Raw genomic sequence first — 12900 nt, 5'->3', positions numbered from 1 at the left:
TACATTATTTATGTATATAGATATTTGGACAGGGGTGCAATTTCAGTGCTTGCCATAGGCGCTATTTTCAGTAGATACGCCTGTGCTGAAGGTATAGATCAAATAAACAACATATGGCAACAGCACTCCAAGTATTGATCAACTGAATAAGACAAACAAATCCTGTATTTGCAGGTAAACATCAATGATGTATGGAAACATCGCATAGCAGATAAAGATTAACAGAATAACACAAAAACCCAGCTTTGCAGACATAGATTAATTGGAATTCACATACAAACTCAGCATTAAAGGTATAGATAAAACCCCCTAAATTACAGGCATAGATCACAGGTTACACACCCCAAAGCCAGCCCTGGCGTCCACATTGGCCACACAGAACCTGACCAGCACCCAAATTACACACACATAGGACAGCCCCAAAGAGCCCTAACCCTGCATTGACATCTTCTTTTATTTGATCTGATACCAGTAATAATAATGGTGGCCGTTCCCTTACAGAAAGGAATTACGGCGGTGTAGGAGTGTGAGGATTCAGTTACTCTAGAAGGCCTAGTTATGTTACACGTCGTACTGGCATTATGTACAATTGTAAGAAAATTCAGCTAATGGCCCACAATCTTTCAGTCCTCGTAAGGCAGCTTGCCTTCGGGGGCGCCGGTATGCAGGCGTTTAAGGAACACTACGTGGCAGGGCCAACAGATTTAATGCACCGAGAGCAGCGCATCTCACGTTACAGGCGGTACCGCAAACCCTAAATCACTTCAGGCTACTACAGTACGCGAGGCTCGGTACAATGCGCAGGCGCCTTTCTTTACTGCGCCATCGTGACGTCTGTTACCATGGAAACGCTTGCATTCCTCGCCCCGCAAGCACACGGGCCGACCCTCTGTTTCCGGGGTCCGAGCGCTTGGATAAGCGTAACGACGGCCATAATAACGGCTGGAGGAGGAGTTGCTTGGCTTGACATAGTGGGAGCATTTTCTGGTGGACCTTATGGCTGAAGATTCTGAATGGGTGCTGGAGAGCGTACTGGGCTTCCTCAGCGGCCCTGTATGGACCGGGCCTGTTACGGATTTCATGGATCACAAGTGCTCAGGTATGGGCTGCAGACGACCAAAGCTACTACCGGGAGTATACTGGGGCAGGGTAACGGCGCTGATCTATTACATGCAGCATGGTAAACAGGGCAGTGACAGATGGGAAGAAGCAGGACGGGAACTTAATAAACCCGGGATGGAGCCGACGAATAAGCGGTTCAATAAATTGAGGGGTTTAGGATGTATCCGGGGGGAGTGGGCCGCATGCATTTAAGGGATTAATAGTCCTGCGAATAGCACCGAACCCAATCTAACCATAAACCCCATGGGTGACTGGGATTTCTGGGCCATATGAGGGAGCTTATTTGCTGCCCATGATGAGATCATTCGGTATTATTCGGGAAAACATGATCTAAAAAGTGCATTTATTCTGTGTTTTTATTATAGTTCTTTTTTTTGTAGGTTTTAGTATGCACAAGAACAAAATTTATATATCAGTTCATTACTATATATATTTATTTCACTGGTTACGGTCATTTTTATATTTTTTAGTTTTTGATGACGATGAAGAGAACAAATTATCATATACGGAGATACACGCTGAATACAGGCAGCTGGTAAATATAATTTAACTTTGATTGTATTTAAATATTAAGACATGGGGACGTGTACTTCTGTCTTTATAGTGGGAGACTATTCTGTTATACAGCATTATTTTATACACAAGTACCGTATTGGCTCGGATATAGGCCGCCCCCGTATATAGGCCGCCCCCTAAAAGTTTGGTGCTTTTTTAAAGAAAAAGTTTTTTTTCTTTAAAAAAGCACCAAAAAAACATGCTGCCACTCTGTCCCCCCCCCCGAGATATGCTGCCACTGCCCCCCCGAGATATGCTGCCACTGTCCTCCCTCCCCGAGATATGCTGCCACTGTCCTCCCTCCCCGAGATATGCTGCCACTGTCCTCCCCCCCGAGATACGCTGCCACTGTCCTCCCCCCCGAGATATGCTACCACTGTCCTCCCTCCCCGAGATATGCTGCCACTGTCCTCCCCCCCCGAGATATGCTACCACTGTCCTCCCTCCCCGAGATACGCTGCCACTGTCCTCCCCCCCGAGATATGCTACCACTGTCCTCCCTCCCCGAGATACGCTGCCACTGTCCTCCCCCCCGAGATATGCTGCCACTGTCCTCCCTCCCCGAGATATGCTGCCACTGTCCTCCCTCCCGAGATATGCTACCTCTGTCCTCCCTCCCCGAGATACGCTGCCACTGTCCTCCCTCCCCGAGATACGCTGCCACTGTCCTCCCCCCCGAGATATGCTACCACTGTCCTCCCTCCCCGAGATATGCTACCACTGTCCTCCCTCCCCGAGATATGCTACCACTGTCCTCCTCTGCCCCCCCCCCCGACTTACCGGAGCAGACTCCCGGGTGTCTTGCGGGGCCGGCGGGGGACATCTACGCAATACAACTTCCGGTGCACCGGAAGTTGTATACGCGTATTGCGTAGACGTCCCCCGCCGGCCCCGCAAGACACCCGGGGGTCTGCTCCGGAAAGTCCGGGGGGGGGGCGGCCCACACGATGCGCTTAGACAACCTCCCGTGCCGGCACCCCCCGTGGGAAGTGCTGGCAGGGGAGGCTGTCTGAGCGTATCGGGGAGTAGGATGCAGGTCCCCTGCACCGCTGCGGGGGATCTGTATCCTAACCCCGCTGCCTGCCCGGCACCCGAGGCCCTAGACCCCGAATATAGGCCGCACCCCCACTTTAAAGACTTAAAGTGGGGGAAAAAAGTGCGTCCTATATTCGAGCCAATACGGTAATTATTTAGTTGTCTTTGATATTTAGTATTATCTTCAGTCTCCTCTTAAACTCTGGTTAACCATGTGCCTCACTGTATTAGTCTCTCCTTCTTTTTCTGGGAGACTGTTCCACTCATCTACCACTCTCTCAGTAAAACCTCCTTACATTACATCTAAGCATCTGACCCTCTAGTTCTTGATTATGACTTATTTTGCAAGTCTCCTCCTTTTGAAATACACTTCCTGTATCTTTATGTATTTCAATGTTTCTATCACATCTCGCCTCTCTCCTCCAAGCTATACTTATAATCGAGCAAATACGGTAATTCATTGTGATGATTGAAAGGACCACCCGCATGCTTTTCCTAATTGTTAGTATGTGTATAAATATGGAATTTCACTAATACATTATATATTTGTGTGTGTGTATATATATATATATATATATATATATATATATGTATGTATGTATGTATGTGTTTTTGTGGGAAGGTCATATTTTAGTTAAAGTAAGACTATTCTTAAGATATATTTTGCTTTTATAATTGCATTTTTTTCCTGTTCTTTGTCAGGTGGAAAAGCTTCTAGAGAGCTATCTGAATGAAATTGGTATCAGTGAAGAGCAGTTTCAAGAAGCGTGTGCAGCTCCTCTGGCTCATTCTCCAGAACTGCAGGTCACACCATTGTATTTCAGAATTTAGTTGTGCAAATTGAATGGATTGATTGGTAATGAACCAAAGCTACTTCAGATATCCAAATGCGCTATCTCTGGAAATTACACAATTTGTTTATGCACAAGTAAATCAAAACCTTAATATAAATGGAGAGAGAGTTTGTTTCATGCTAAGTGGTTCATTTAGTGGAAATCCTCTGATTGTCACCACATCGACATGTCTTTAGCTAGAAATCTAACGAGAAACGATGCATGAAATGAATTCCATTCACTCTCCCCTGTCTTGGATATCTCTTCACTTTTTTTCCTTCTGATTTTTGGTGTCATACATTTTTGCTTTATATTATATATGTAGTAAAATTTACAGTAACAGTATGCTTTGCAATAGGGAAAAGTGGGAGACTTTTTATTTGTTGGTGAAAAGAATAATACAAATATTCCTCGATAATCTAGAAATGGTTAAAACCCACATGCATGTACCATACTTTCTCTTTTGGCACTTGAACAGTCTTTAAGAGGGTAAAGTAGATTAAGGGATGGAGTAATTGTAATCTGCCGTTAATGCAATTACTGTCCGTGGATGTTGGATAACATATGAACCTCCTGTATGTATTTGAAACCTAAATGATAGTTGACTATATATACCGTATTTGCTCGATTATAAGACGACCCCGATTATAAGACGACCCCTCAAATTTTGGATCTTATTGGGGAAAAAAAGAAAAGGCCTGAATATAAGACGACCCTAATGGGAAAAAAATCAAAACCACTGTTTTTGTCATAAAAACAGTTTAATCATTAACATATAACAACCAGATTATCTGTAAAATAAACACACTTAAAATCTGACACTCACTCATATGCACTTTTAAAATCTGACACTCACTCATATGCACTTTTACACTATGACACAGGGGAATGGTGGTAGTAATGTGGTGGTTTCTTATTGCATGTGTATAGTGTTTTTTTTTTTCTTTCTCACCTTTCAGTGGGAATAGCAGATCTATATGTCCCATCAACTTGTCCCATCAACATGTCCCATGCTCCTCAGTCACGCTTAAAGGGGTCTGGGAATCATGGGAAATGTAGTTCACTAGGTTGTGCCCCTAATTGAACCAGCTATGCAAATCATTCCTACCTGACAGTCTATGCTCCTCTTCACAAATTGTGAACAGGAGCACAGACTGTCAGGTAGGACTGATTTGCATAGAATCATGGGCACAAAACGTAAAAAACGAAGCTGGGTCAGGTGAGAACAGCGCGACCCACGTGACCCGCGCATCTGTTATGGTCACAGCTTCCGATTCGGCCGCATCGGAGGATGCTGCTGCCGCGGATTACGGAGGCGGCGGCTGCTGCCACGGATCACAGAGGCGGAGGCTGCCGCGGATACGGAGGCAGCGGCTGCCGCGGATACGGAGGCGGCGGCTGCCGCGAATACAGAAGCGGCGGCGGCTGCCGCGAATACAGAAGCGGCGGCGGCTGCCGCGAATACAGAAGCGGCGGCGGCGGTGGCTGCAGCTGATACGGCAGCGGCGGCGGCTGCCGATGGAATTGTGAGGTATCGTGGGGGATGATCTGAGGTCTGATTACAAGACGACCTCGATTATAAGACGAGGTCGGTTTTTCAGAAGTTTTTTTCTGGAAAAAACCTCGTCTTATAATCGAGCAAATACGGTAGTATAAGATAGGTTTGTAGAATTGGTTTCATTTCTCTGGGATGTCCAATCAGGATTTATCTTGTAAATAAATCTATATCATATGATTTACAAATATGGTGAATAGAATGAAGATTAGACGAGTTACTGATATTGTGTGATTTTTATTTTTTCGCCTCTTTAGACCGTTTTACATCCAGTGCTCGCTGTGGAAGATTTTAGGATGTTCAAAGCCATGATGGTGCAAAGAAACATCGAACTACAATTACAAGCGATTCAAATTATACAAGAAAGAAACGGTACGCTTATACACAACGATTTGCCATTCTCTCAGGTTGTTGAATTGTAAACGACACATTCACACTTTAATTTTACGAAGGGAATTTACACATGTGTTGGAGAGGTACAAAGCTATCCGGAATCAGACAAGACCAAGGAATTAGTAGAAATGGGCAGACTAGCTGGGCCAAACTGTTCTTATCTGCTGTCAAATCCTTTGTTCCTATGTTTTATTTTAATATCAAATGTATTTCATTAGGGTTAATACATTTTATTAAGAAAAAATAAATAAAGATAAGTTGTTTGCTTGACTATTGCAAAGTATGCTTGTCTTGCTGTAAATGTTCCAGGACTGGATTGGATCAGCTATATTATACCTAGTTGGCCTGGTGGTGGTGGTGGTGGTGGTGGTGGTGGTGGTGGGATGGGGCAGTCCGGTGTATCAAGAGCATGCAGGAAGGGGATGCGAGAAACCCTGGGGTTGGATTCTACATACTAAGGCCTTTTATGGTTGAAGAATAGTTCAAAGCACAAGTAGTTTTTGTGTTTTATCTTTATTGTAACTCTGTGTTCAGTTTTATCACCGGTGATTTTACTGGAATTTTGTGATGAACAGAATGACCAATCATCATGAACAGTCCATTAGATCCTCTGGTGATAAGACCATATTTTAATCAACTTTCAATCTTAAAGGGGATTCCACCTCAATTTTCTATTTGATCGTCCCTGCTTGTTAAATCATTTTTCCTTTGCCATCTCTGAGTATTTTACACAGTTTACTTAAAACCGTTTCCTCTCCTGCGCTCCTCTCCCTTCTTATCCCATCCTTAAAAGGGCTTTCTGAAATCAAATGGGTTTAATAATATATAATAAGAAAAGTGTATTTCACTAGTCCTTCATTTCTGGTTTGATCCAGGTGTGCTCCCAGACTGTTTGCAGAATGGTACCGATATCGTTTCTGAACTTGAACAACAGGAGATTAAGCTGATAGCTGAAGCGTTAAGGTAAATATTAACTGCATTTACTATCAGTATTACAACTAAACATACGAAGTGTGTAACACATCTAGCATTAATTTTACAACTAATGTAAATTCCCAATTAAATGTATCTTCTATGGTTGTATTGTGCAGCTTTTAATTACCACGTGAAGCAATGACTACAGTTCTTTAGGTAAAACTTTGGGGTTTATTCATTAAAGTGAGAGTTGTGGTTTCTCTATGCATTATAAAGGGCCATGCCTGGCTGATTTCTCTGGAAGAAGAGCTGAGCTGACCCAGTACCATGCATAGTTCAATAGATAAGGTGGCGCTTATGAAATCTCATTAATTTAAATATGCTTTATACAGAGCGATCCAAGTTGCTGGGTTGGCCTTTCATAATGTTAGGTCTGTAAAATGAAACTCCAGCTGTCTTGCGAACTCTCCTAATAACCCCTTCTTTAGTGAACTAAATAGTCGTTGCATTTTGCATTAGATATCATATTCTGATCCATCATCTTGAAATTGTGTTTTTGGCTGTCCTTGAGAATACACATTACGTAGGGTCAGAACATCTTGTAATCTTGTAGAAAAAGATTACAAAGATTAGCCCTTCATACTGTATAGTGAAGTTTTGTGCACTGAAAGTAATTGTCGCACCTGTTCTAGCATTGCAGATACATGACCAAAATAGCGTTTACGGCAGGGGCGTCCAACCTGCAGCCCTTCAGCTCCTGCAGGACTACATCTCCCATAATGCTCTTTCAGCTAAGAGGCTGGCTGAGGAGGAGGGGAGATGTAGTCCTGCAGCAGCTGGAGGGCCGCAGATTGGACGCTCCTGGTTTACGGTAAAGATCTGCATGCTGCGCAAAAGCATGTTTGGGCATCATGTCTTGTGCCAGCACACCTTTTCATTGATCGGGTGTATTTAATCACATTTCAACAATTGCATTGTTTGCCTACAATTATGCTGTGTAGGTGAAACAATACTATATATAGCTTTTATAGCTATTTAATTCTACCTTTTGCAGCAAAGACATCTTTATTTTTGTTATTATAGGATATCCAAAGACGAATATGAGAAGGAACAGCAGCGCAAAGTTACCAAGGTAAGGGGTGGGGGGAGGCACAGTTTGTCATGTAATTGCATAAAGAGATTGAGGCATGATTGCAGATACCACTTTAGTGTGGTAAGGAGCAGGAGACATTGTCCCAGTTTCAGAAATAGAAAACGAGGTTGTTTCCCAAGCATAAATGAGCTTTCAATAAGTGGCACAGTAGCCACTTTTGTTTCCATTAACAATCATGTCTCCATCTTGTTCATCAAAGCACAACATATGTGTTATGTCTTATTATTGTAATTCTTAGAAATCTATTCTTGTGACAAGTACACTTGTTACACAATGGTCAGTATTATTTGTATTATAGCTGAGTAGTCCTCCTATGACGTGTACATACTGTAGACTTTCATATACTTTCCTTTTAATGAGAAGAAACATACTTGTATATGTGTATTTGCGGTGATGGTTTTATGACACTACCTAAAAACATCACAATATCTTCATAGTTGCCAAAGCAGTAGGTTGTCGGCCATAGAGTATTCCCCGTCTATACGTTCACCCGAGGAGGACTCTCCAAACCTTCTGCTCTTTTCAGCCCACTACAATTCACCATAAAAGTAAATTAACTTTTGATTTCCAGCTTGAGTGAAAAACAAAAGGTATTTACAATGTTTTTATCAGAGCATCACTGAAAGCAAATACTTTTTCTTTTAAAATTGTTTATTGCTACATATCTTCTGATTAGACATTGGGAGTGATGGCAAAAAGGCTGTCCAGAATTCTAAAGATAGGTGGGAAATAAGCCTGAAATATGCCACTTTTTTTCTTTTTATCACATATATTTCTTGGGCTTTGTTTTTTTTTTTTTTCTTTCTTTCTTTATGCAGACGTAACACTTTTGTTATGTGATAAGACATAGCCACCTCAGAAGCTAGGTCTAGAAGTCACAACCAGCCTGTCTATAGCTCTCTTAAGACTCTCTGCTGTAAGCAGAGAACATACTGTTTCACATGAAGCAAAATCCTGTACTTAATAAAATGCACAATCCAGATCTATCCTTTCACAGGAAAGATTTGTGTCTCCTGAACTTGAGGATCACAAAAAAGAAGTCTCCACTGGTGATGATAAAACAAGCACTGCAGGTAATATTTGTTCCTTATAACCAGCGTTAACTGTTCTTTTACTTATTTGCAGCGGTAATAAAACCGTGGCTAAAACTTAATTTTAAAAGGGAGCCAAGTAACATAAGGAGTAACATATTTAATGTTACACTGAACAAGACCACTGATCACGTGACCATTTTCATGGTCAGCTCTTGCTGACCAGTAGTCTTCTGTTCTGGAGCTCTGCCCATATTTATTTGACTATAGTTTTCAGTTCTTATATCCAACGTTCTCTTTAAGTGCAAGTTTTCTGAGCCCTATCTCAACGCGTTCCGCACTTGCGTGCTTAGCCAGATCATTTGTATAATGATGAATAATCACTCAGGTGCAAAACGCGGTTCTGCTCCATGTGGACGTGAATGAAATGCTTACAAGCATTGGATTGACCGTTTTGGATTCCGTGGTTTTATTTCTTTGTTGCTTTTACTGATTGGTTTATGACTCTGCGTCGGTAGCTCAGGATCTCTCCAATGCTTGTTTCTTCGGACTCTCGTTTCAACGCAAGTATTGCAAGAAAATGTATTTTTTGATGTTATGCCCGTACAACGGTTTTTATTTGAACACTTGTTTCAGTAATTTTTTTTTTTCTCAAAACCTGGAGTTTTTTTTACAAAAATGGTAAGATGCCAAGAACTTTTTCCTCTGCATCTGCTTTCTATCATTTATGTTTCACTGCTGTTCTATCCATAATTACTAAGTTGATTTTTATCTTTCAGCAAACCGCAGTAAGGGCCACAATGCCAGAAAACAGCCCCAGAAACTACACGAACATTTATACAACACACCCACCGTAAAATTAAAAGAAATGAGTAACACGGAAGCAGCAGAGGCATGGCTGGAACAAGCACGAAAAGAGGCCGGCATACAAGGTTGCATGTCTGTAAGTGCCATAAAAACCCATACAATACGTAAAATTAAACGTCTTAAGCGGTGCACTATATACAAAATATTTTTTTCGTTGTTTTTAAATCGGAAAACATAGGCAGACTAGATGGACTTCTTAACCTGTTAAGCGCCAAAGCTTTATTTGTTCTGATGCTTAAATTTAGCACAAATATGGATCTTTTAAAACCATACCACATATATATAAACCATCATCGAGCTTAAAAAAAAAAACAAGTATTTCATGTACAATAATTATATCTATCTAGTACAATTGTAGGAACCCCCCAAAAAAATATATTCAAGAATTTTTCCTGCTTTCAGAAACTCATCCTGTATGCCTAGATTTTTACGTGCTTCCACAATTATTTTGAGAATGTTTTGGGTAATCCATGCTATGTGTACATTTATTTTAATACAATAAATAAAAAATATATATATTTTTTAAAAGAGTTTATCTAAAGTGGAGAAGGAACAGCTCCGACAACGCGCTGAATATTTGAAGCAAAAAAGAGACCACCTGCTGGCCAAGAAGTTGGATGTGAAGAATACAACACAGGCCCCGGAAGATTGTAAAGAACAGGCATCAAGTTCTATAAAGGTGAAAAAAAGACTTTAAATGATTATCTGTGGAATACCATATTAACTGAATGTTTATTAAAATAATAAAGTAGTATAAATGGAATATCTACAGGTACATATAAAAGATCTAAGATGGGTGAAAAGTACACCGTTACAAAACCATTGTTTTCCGAGATGTTGTTTCTGAGCTGTTGTTTGGTTCCTGGTCATGCGGAGTCCTGCTGCCTCCTGAAACCTTCTGTGGGCCTGATGTGATGTGCTCACCCCCAGCCTGCTCTAGTGCTGGCTTGGGAGACCACTGCCGTTAGGGGTCTATTAAGATGCGCATGCACATAAATCTCTCCTGTTTATTGCATCAGGACACTTAAAACGGTGCTTTCATATGCATTACTTGTTTAGGGGGCATGCTGTGACACTGGAGTGACCCTTTTGTTTTGAGGAAATAGTAATACAATGTATTCAACCTTATTACATTCTGACTAATGCAGAAGTTGTAGCACTCAGCTATGTTGCTTGTTGTCATCCACCCGTCTAGTCATAAAATATATTTAAAATTTGATTAACTTTTTATTGCTGCTAACAATGTTTTTATTACCTGCTCCAGATTATTTTAATTAATTTATTTAAACATTGGTACAGGATATGACAGAAGAAGAAAAGAAAGACTTACAGAAGAGGAAACACCTGGCTGAAAAACTTAAAGAAGAAGTGATCAATAAGTGATCCATTCTCCTGAGCCGCCTTTAAAATGTATCTAGTTGCCAAAGCCATTCATATATTTTTTTGGTATGCCTTAAATTATATATATATAATTATACACATACATATTTAGTAAGATGCATTCAATGTTTATGAGGAACTAAAGCTGATATGTGTTAAACCTACTACACAATATAATGTGTATCAGGACTTTCATAAATGTAGCTTAGGAAACACAAACTAAGCTCACTCGATTTGAGAAGTAACTGGTCATGAAACTAGTTCTTAAAGGGAAACAGTAACTTTCAAAGCTCCTTTTCAATGTAACATTGCTGTAAATAAAACCTGCATTAGAAACACCGTTCCTAGGACCGTTGAATGCCCATAACTTGTCAGAAAACAAACAAAAAAAAAAAAATAATCCATGAAAAAATGTTCTCCGTAATTTAAGGGAGTTCATATTTGCCATGTGACACAAAGCAGGCACTGATAGGTTGTTGCCATAGATTCTAAAAGCTTTAAGCTTTTTTTCTCTTTTAATTAAATCCTCAGAGGATAAAATGGCAGATCTGCTAAGGTTTATTTGTTTAATAGGTTACAACGCTCAGTGTTTTGTCTTAGTTAAATAACCTCTATCTTGTTTTGCACTTTGCTTAGTTGTTTTGAAAATATATATTTTTTTAAAGCAATTAACTATATTACCGCAAGGAAGCTGAGATTAATGGCAAAATGTGACGAGGATAGCATATCTAATCAATTTCCTCTCCTAAAGTTCACTCGCTTGACATTATCGCTGCCTAAACCAGTCAACACCTGGAATAACTGAATGGGTGCAATACCTTTAATAATGAGGATTATTCATGTATATTGCACAGGGCATGATGTAGATATGAAATAACAGCCCTGCAACATGAATAACTCGCTAGTATTTGTCTTGATTTTTCCAATCCATAAAAATGGATGAAAACTTGCAGGGCCGACCCGACAACTGAGCCGAGTGGGGCAACTGCTCCAGGTGGCACTTTTTAAGGGGAGGCACTTTGCTGCCCCAAGCCCTTTTTTATTTTTTTTTATTTTTAAGCGGAAGAGAGAGAGGGGCGCCGAGTGGTTTTCACTTACCAAGTTGTCAGTACCTGCTCGGCGCCCCTCTCTCCTCTGCGAGCCCTCGGGCTCGGTGACGTCATTTCCGGCGCTCAGCATTACAAGCCGGCACCGAGACCGAGCAGGGAGACTCCCCGCAGGACTGCTGAAAGGTAAGTATAATGGGGGGGGGGGGGGCGTTTTAAACTTCGCCCCAGGCGGCATTTTGTCCTGGGCCGGCCCTGAAAACTTTCCATTTGGTTCATTAAACTTGCCTGCAGTTTTAAAACACATTTTACCACAGTCGGGGGCTGAAAACAACCGGAGAGCACAGGACTAGTATTGAGCAGCAGCATGCGGAGGAGGGGGTTCAGAGACAGTTTGACTGTAGGTGCAAAGCTTAGCTAATATTTATTTTTATTACATACATGATCCTGCAATAAAGAACTAAGAGTATTTTAAGCGAGCCTATCAACTGCACTGTTTCTTTATCATGGTGGTTATGATCACCCACCCCATTGCACTAAAATCATTTGTTATACAAATTTGTCAAGAACTACTACTATTAAGCAGCTTTTAGTATCATGAATTCATTAAAAACCACACCGTCACCTTTTCTATACCTGAATTTCTGCATATACTGGTCATTAATCTGATCAGATCTTCCACTAAGTCACAATAGGCAACCACAGTCTTCTTCAACTTAACACACACACAATTATGTTTTCATGTCTTTATTGAACACATTGTGTAAGCATTTACAGTGCAATGTGGAAAAAGTATGAGGGCCCCTAGGCCAATGATGTCTCCAAAAGCTAATACAAGTTAGGTGTCAACTAACATGGTGTCAAATCAACCAGACAAGAGGTATTGGTCAGAGTGGCTTGCCAAAAAAGCTTGCTATTGTTTCATGCTAACCATGCCTCGGAAAAGAGAGAGCTCTGAAAACTTAAACTAAAAATTGTTGACTTGCGTAAAGCTAGAAAAGGTTACAAAAGTACC

General features: G+C 41.0%; 1 protein-coding gene across 1 annotated transcript; it reads left to right on the top strand.

The window, feature by feature from the left end:
• Window positions 1-820: 820 nt before the first annotated feature.
• CFAP36 (cilia and flagella associated protein 36) lies at window positions 821-11175 on the top strand. Its single transcript, XM_053460735.1, has 10 exons — window positions 821-1099; window positions 1593-1657; window positions 3415-3516; window positions 5358-5472; window positions 6369-6456; window positions 7492-7540; window positions 8559-8634; window positions 9372-9535; window positions 9989-10138; window positions 10759-11175. Exons 1-10 carry the CDS (start codon window positions 997-999, stop codon window positions 10840-10842), a joined length of 996 nt encoding a protein of 331 aa, XP_053316710.1. The 5' UTR covers window positions 821-996; the 3' UTR covers window positions 10843-11175.
• Window positions 11176-12900: the final 1725 nt, after the last annotated feature.

Source organism: Spea bombifrons, chromosome 3 (genome assembly GCF_027358695.1).
Source record: "Spea bombifrons isolate aSpeBom1 chromosome 3, aSpeBom1.2.pri, whole genome shotgun sequence".
Taxonomy (NCBI): Eukaryota; Metazoa; Chordata; class Amphibia; order Anura; family Pelobatidae; genus Spea; species Spea bombifrons.
The sequence above is the reverse complement of the archived record's forward strand: the minus strand, read 5'-3'. Positions and strand labels throughout refer to the sequence as shown.